Source organism: Gekko japonicus, unplaced genomic scaffold (assembly GCF_001447785.1).
Source record: "Gekko japonicus isolate JY-2015 unplaced genomic scaffold, Gekko_japonicus_V1.1 scaffold4593, whole genome shotgun sequence".
NCBI lineage: Eukaryota > Metazoa > Chordata > Lepidosauria > Squamata > Gekkonidae > Gekko > Gekko japonicus.
The window spans coordinates 34,073-40,625 of record NW_015168802.1 but is presented as its reverse complement, the minus strand read 5'-3'; the positions used below and the strand labels follow the sequence as shown (position 1 = coordinate 40,625).

The 6,553-nt window shown below is 53.6% G+C and overlaps 1 protein-coding gene across 1 annotated transcript in view; it reads left to right on the top strand.

Annotated features, from left to right (window-relative positions):
• The window catches only part of BNIP2 (BCL2/adenovirus E1B 19kDa interacting protein 2), a 27,757-nt gene that overhangs the window by 4,068 nt on the left and 17,136 nt on the right, over positions 1 to 6,553 (top strand). Inside the window, exons 2-4 of the mRNA XM_015415713.1 lie at positions 652 to 786; positions 932 to 996; positions 3,311 to 3,478. Of these exons, the coding sequence (XP_015271199.1) occupies positions 698 to 786; positions 932 to 996; positions 3,311 to 3,478 (322 nt within the window). The 5' untranslated portion in view covers positions 652 to 697. The remainder of the gene's footprint in view (positions 1 to 651; positions 787 to 931; positions 997 to 3,310; positions 3,479 to 6,553) is intronic.

Below are 6,553 nucleotides of genomic sequence, written 5' to 3'. Positions count from 1 at the left end.
CAGATCTGCCCTCACAGAGGAGGGAAAGCTTGTACCTGAAGGCAGGCCGGGGGGGGGCTCTGCAACTTACCTGGCTGCTTCTTGCTCCTCGTGGCTCAGCTGAGGGCTGCTGGGAGCAGGGGGCGGGGCTTGTTGCATGTGCCCGCCCCCGGGGCTCCTTACTGCCGGAGCTCCGCTCCTGTGCGCTCCCGCAGGAAATGACCCCTGATCCTTACGCATTCCTTACTGAATGTCCCATTTGCCGAGTCTACTGACTCACTCTGTGTAATCCGCAATTTATCCCTCGGAGAAAAGTAGACCGTAAGTAGCGTAAATAGAAATAAAATTATTCGCCCTCCAGAAATCCACTCCCAAAGTCTGGGGGCACTCAGGAAAGACATTTCATGTATTTGATTTGTTTGTTTTAACCTCCCAAAATCCCTAGCAGCAGACCTGGGGACCCTGATCGGGTATAAAGGCCGCGTTAAAATATTTTGAATTAATTTTTTTTTAAAAAAACAACTAACTCTAGGCACACTGAAGCCAATTTAGTTTAGCCCTTAGTTACGAAGGCTGCTCTCGCACTGCTGTTTCTCATCCTGCCTTAGTTCTGCTTTCTCTGGAGGGTCTCTTGCCTCCCGGGTCATGAGGACCAATGTCTATCTCTTGCAGTTCCCTGGCCGACACCTTGATAAGGAAAGGAGGCGCCCTGGAGCCCATGGAGTCTTCGTCGTCGTCCATCGAGGCCAAGCTGAGGATGGAGGGGGTGGAGCTGAAAGAGGAGTGGCAAGACGAAGACTTCCCACGGTAAGGGGGGGCCCCCGGGACAAAGCACGCGGACCGGCTCTTTCTCAGAACGGATCTGATCTCAGCCCGGCCGTGAAAACTGCTGGTTTTCTGTCAAGGGCTGGACGGAATAAATGTGTTCCGATGTGTCTGTCTTCTCTCCTAGACCGCTGCCAGAAGACGACCACGTCGACGATCTGCCGGATGCAACGGGAGGAGGGGACTGTTCTGGCAAGTGCACGCAGCCTGAAACTATTTTAGCCACAAGACCAAGGGAGTTACTGCTCTCTTGAGAGCCAGTTTGGCATAGTGGTTAAGTGCACAGACTCTAATCTGGGAGAACCGGGTTTGATTCCCTACTCCTCCACTTGCCGCCGCTGGATGACCTTGGGCCAGTCATAAGTTCTCTCAGAGTTGTTCTCTCAAGGGCAATTCTGGAAAGAGCACTCTCAGCCCCCACCTACCTCACAGGGTGTCTGTTGTGGGGAGGGGAAGGGAAAGGATTATGTAAGCCGCTCTGAGACTCCTTTGGGTAGTGAAGGGCAGGGTATAGATCCAATTTCTCCTCCTCCTTTTGCCATCAAGTCACAGCTGGTTTATGGTGGCCCCATAGGGTTTTCAAGGCAAGAGACGTTCAGAGGTGGGTTTGACCTTGCCTGCCTCTGCGTAGCAACCCTGGGCTTCCTTGGCAGTCTCCCATCCAGGTACTAACCAGGGCCAGTCCTGCTTAGCTTCCAAGATCTGATGAGATCGGGCTACTCTGGGCCACCCAGGTCAGGGCGAGAGACAAAGAGAGGCAGTTCGCCGTTGCCTGCGTCTGCGTAGCAACCCTGGACTTCTCTGGTGGTCTCCCATCCAAATATTATCTAGAGCTGACCCTGCTTAGCTTCCGAGATCTGCCTAGCTTGGGGCATGCGGGTCAGGGCAGATAAAACAGAGGTAGTTTGCCCTTGCCTGCCTCTGCAGAGCAACCCTGGGCTTCCTTGGCGGACTCCCATCCAAGCACCAACCAGGGCTGGCCCCGCTTATTTATTTATCATCAAATTTATACCCCGCCCTCCCCACAAAGCGGGCTCAGGGCGGCTTCCATAAAAGCATAAATACATTAAAATTACACAACTGTTTAACCACACAAATAAAAACATTATAAATACAAAGTGCTGGCGGCAGTTAAAATTAACCTTGATGGTATATTGTCAGAGTAAATTTCCACTGCCCAGATGTTCCATGATGTTTCTGCTCCTAATCAGTTGGATGTTAAAACCACAGACCAGAGCTCTGCAGTAGCGGCCTGCATTAGCGGTTTGGAGTAGCGGCGGCCCCTAATTAAATGCCTGGTGGAAGAGCTCCATCTTGCAGGCCCTGCGGAACTGCAAAAGGTCCCGCAGGGCCCTGATCTCCTCCGGGAGCTCATTCCACCAGGTAGGGGCCGCCACTGAAAAGGCTCCGGCCCTGGTGATAGCTAGCTTGGCCTCCCTCGGGCCAAGGAGGGTCAGCCGATTTTGAGACCCAGACCGTAGTGCTCTCTGGGGTATATACGGGGAAAGGCGGTCCCGCTTAGCTTCCAGGATCGAAGAAGATAAGGCTTACTTGGGCCATCCAGGTTGGGACAGAGACACAGAGGTGCCTTTGCCTGTCTCTGCATAGCAGCCCTGGTATTCCTTGGTGTTCTCCCGCCCAAACATTGACCAGGGCCGACCCTGCTTAGCTTCCGAGATCTGACGGCTTCTGGCTCACCTGGGCTATCCAGGTCAGGGCTCTGCTGTCCTTAAATAGCGAGTAGTTCATCTTGGGGAGTTAGGGTGGCGAAAGAGCAGAACGATCCGCATATCCCGCCCAGTGCCTTCTACTTTTTTCACACACTTTCCAGTCCCCCGGTGGGTGGATCGACCCAGTTCCGGATGAGTCATTTCCAGTGGAACAGGAAAGCAGGAAAACGTCTGCACGGTAGCTGCCTTTAAACGAGGCATTCACTGCCAAAGCTTTTAAACCAGGAGTCCCCAACCTTCGGACTCCTTCGGGATTCTGGCACAGTCTGGTAGGCGCAGCTGCAAAATGGGCTGCCGCACGAGGCGGAGCCAGCCACCGAATGGGCTGCCGCACGAGGCGGAGCCAGCCACGAAACGGCTGCCACATCTTACCGTCAGTCACACAACGGAGATCCTTGAGCTGTGGTGGCAGCTGCCGCCGAAGCGGCGTTTTCAAAAATCTGCCTGCCCATCCGATCTCCAGTGGTGAATCAGAAGCCTTGCTGGACAAAAGCCCCACTCACTTTCTAAAAGCACTTGGCGCCCACGGGCAATGTTCCCTCTAAGGTGTGGAATCCTGTGAGCAAAAATGCTACTTTGTGAGCGACTGGCATTCAAGTGGTGAGCGAGCCATTTGGCTACTGCATGGATTAGTCTGCTCTGGAGCCCTGCTGGGTCAGACCAGTGAGGGTCCATCTCGTCCAGCATCCTGCCCCACGCAGAGCCCAACCAGTTCCTCTGTTCAGTCCCCGGACTTGAATGTAATCCTCCTTCCCTCCCCCTTCCTGACCTCTCAGGAGCCGGTGACGGCAAAGCGAAGAAGAAGCTCCTGGCCCCGGACATCAGCCTGACTCTGGATCGGAGCGAGGCGTCCGTTCTGTCGGACGAGTTGGACGAGAGCGGGGAGATCGACCTGGATGACATGGACACCCCCTCCGAAAACAGTAACGAGTATGAATGGGAAGGTAAGACCCCCCCACATCTCTTGGCTGAGCGCCACATCTGTGCCTCGTCTCGGCCGTGGGCCTTTGGGGGCGGATAGTCTGGTCATGGCTCTCTGCCACCCGCTGCGGCCGAACCTCTGCGCGAGGCTGACAAGCCGGGATGACAAAAACTGGGGGGACTCGCCTGCCCCGTTCCCACGGGGCGCTGGGCCCGGTTCCAACCTGCGCGGTCGATTCCTTGTTCGAAAAGGCACCGTACGGTTGCTCGGTGGCGACTGATGCTCGGGCAGTGGTCTCGTCTCCGTGTCTCGCCCGATCTATAAATGAGCAAGTGGTGATCTTGGACGGCATCGGAACAGGGGTGTCAAACATCAGGCCCGGGGGCCGGATCTGGCCCGTCCGGGGCTCTTATGCGGCCCGTGAGCCACTGATGCAAGGGAGGGAGAGTGGGCGGAGCCACTCCATTGTGGCTTCAGCACAGCAGAACCACCTCGTCTGCAGCAGTCAAGCGTCGGTGGGAGCACCTGCCCAGCGGCTGCACTGCTGCCTCTCCGGTCCACCTCTGTGGGTTCTCCTCTGCACCCCCCTCCCAGCCCAGGGGGCCTTGCAGTGAGGACACACCAACTAGGAGCTCACCAGCTGCTGTCCTTTATATACAGTTTTGTCAGAACCCACAGCTAGCAATGAAGCAGATGCATTCAGGAACGGTTATACTTTTATTGCAAAGCTATGGATGCAGTAACACAGGCACTGTTAAGAATGGCGGCAACCCATATAGGGTATTCGTATGCACACACCCCCAATGGCATGGGCCAATTAGGGACCCTCGCACACGCGGGACAAGTTAGGAAACTGTTAGGTGGCTAAAGCTGGGAACCAGGGGTCTCTCGCGATGAATAGGAGACTCCCAGACAACACAACCTCCTCCTGCACATCTGTAGAGATAAGCGTTTCAGCAAAGGCCAAACAGCAGGGATAGGACTGCAATAGCAACTACCAAGACACAGAATGAACTCCCCAACCCCCATGGCAGCATAGCTGACAAGTTTCTATCTCCAATACCAGTTTGGTGTCGTGGTTAAGTGCACGGACGCTAATCTGGGAGAACCGGGTTTGATTCCCCACTCCTCCACTTGCAGCTGCTGGTGTGACCTTGGGCAAGCCGTAGTTCTGTCAGAGCTGTCCTTGAAAAAGAGCAGTTTCTGTCAAGAGCGCTCTCTGCCCCGCCTGCCTCACAGGGTGTCTGTTGTGGGGAGGGGAAGGGAAAGGAGTTTGTCAACCGCTCTGAGACTCCCTTGGGTAGTGAAGGGCGAGGTATAAATCCAGTCTCCTCCTCCTCCTGTTCTTCAGTTTGGTGTAGTGCTTAAGTGTGTGGACTCTAATATGGGAGAATGGGGTTTGATTCCCCACTCCTCCACTTGCAGCTGCTGGTGTGACCTTGGGCAAGCCGTAGTTCTGATAAGAGCTGTCCTTGAAAAAGAGCAGTTTCTGTCAGAGCTCTCTCAGCCCCACCCATCTCACAAGGTGTCTGTTGTGGGGAGGGGAAGGGAAAGGAGTTTGTAAGCCACTCAGCGACTCGTGAAGGGTGGGGTGTAAATCCATCTCTTCTCTTCTTCTTCTACCCAGCAGAATGTTTTATGGCACACATGGTAGCCGGGCCCAAAGCTCTCTTCCTCAGACACCTGCCAAGGTGCTACTGGACCTGGATCTAGAGTAAGAAGAGCAGTTCTTTGGAATGAGTGACCAACAGTTTAGGGCAGGCAACTAACTTGTCTTTTGTGTATATCAGGGGTGTCGAACTCATTTGTTATGAGGGCCGGATCTGACATAAATGAGACCTTGTTGGGCTGGGCCATGTGTGTCATAAAAGGTAATGCCAGGTAGCTTTATAACTTTATAAAGCTTTAAACTTTATAAAGGACACCAACACATAGGGTTTGCTTAAAACAGTAGCACTCTTGCAATATTTTTTTTATTCAACAGTGTCTGATAATGGACACCTTTTGCTGTGAATTATTGCATCAAAGTGTCTGTGCTGTTGCAATCTTGAGTGTGCCGTTCAGGTGTGTCTCTGTAAGCTGCAAACCTATGATGACGCAGCAGCAGCAGAACTGGAAGAAGAAGCAGAAGACAGCCGGTTCCACTGCAGGCCTGATAGAAGCCCTCCAGGGGGCCTGATCCAGCCCCCGGGCCACATGTTTGACACCCCTGGTGTATATGGTAGCAAGGACTGTGGCAGTGCGTTGCTCAGTTGTGCTTCTAATGTGTCAGAGAACTGGGACAAGATCAATACAGTTTCTCGGGATGCACCCCATGGAACATTCCCCCAGGTGAGGGAGTCTTTCCGTGCCGCTAGAGGCTCCTTTGAGCCTCTTCTCTCAGAGGAAGGCACTTCTGTGGATTCAAGCCCTACGTGTGTTCTTTACGATGCTGTGAGCGAGAGAGGGCGGAGAGTCGCGTGTCACTTGAATAAGGTTTCTGTCTCTTCTCTTCTCTTTAATGCGGCGGTCAGCGTTTTCCTGGAGGGGATAGTTTCCATTAACAGCTCGGTCTTGGAAACCAGCTACTAACACGCGGTAGTTTCTCTCACACCTGTGTGGGTAAGACTTGCGCTACTGACATTCCCTTAACCAAGTCCCGATGGCGATGCGTTTTCATGAGCGCCTCCCCTAAATACCTGAGATTTTGCATAGATATGATTTGAAACCTCTATTTGCATGTCTGCTGCGAACCGGTGGGTTGAAATGGCTTGCTGCTAAATCAGCAATGAATGGGGCAAATGTTACTTGGAGGTCTCTTTGCACAGAGCGGTCCCCAAGTGTTTTCAGTGCTAATCCGAGATTCAGGTGGGTAGCCGTTTTGGTCTGAAGCAGCAGAATCAAGTGTGAGTCCAGTGCAGGGGTCGTTTCGTAGAAAAAGAGCTAGGGGAACTCATTAGCATAACTCATAAGCATATGCCACACACCCTGACATCACCGGAAGTGTGTCATAAGGCCACACGCCCTGACATCACTGGAAGTGTGTCATAAGGCCACACCCCCTGACATCACCTGAAGTGTGTCATAAGGCCACACACCCCGCCCCCAACGGTCCCGG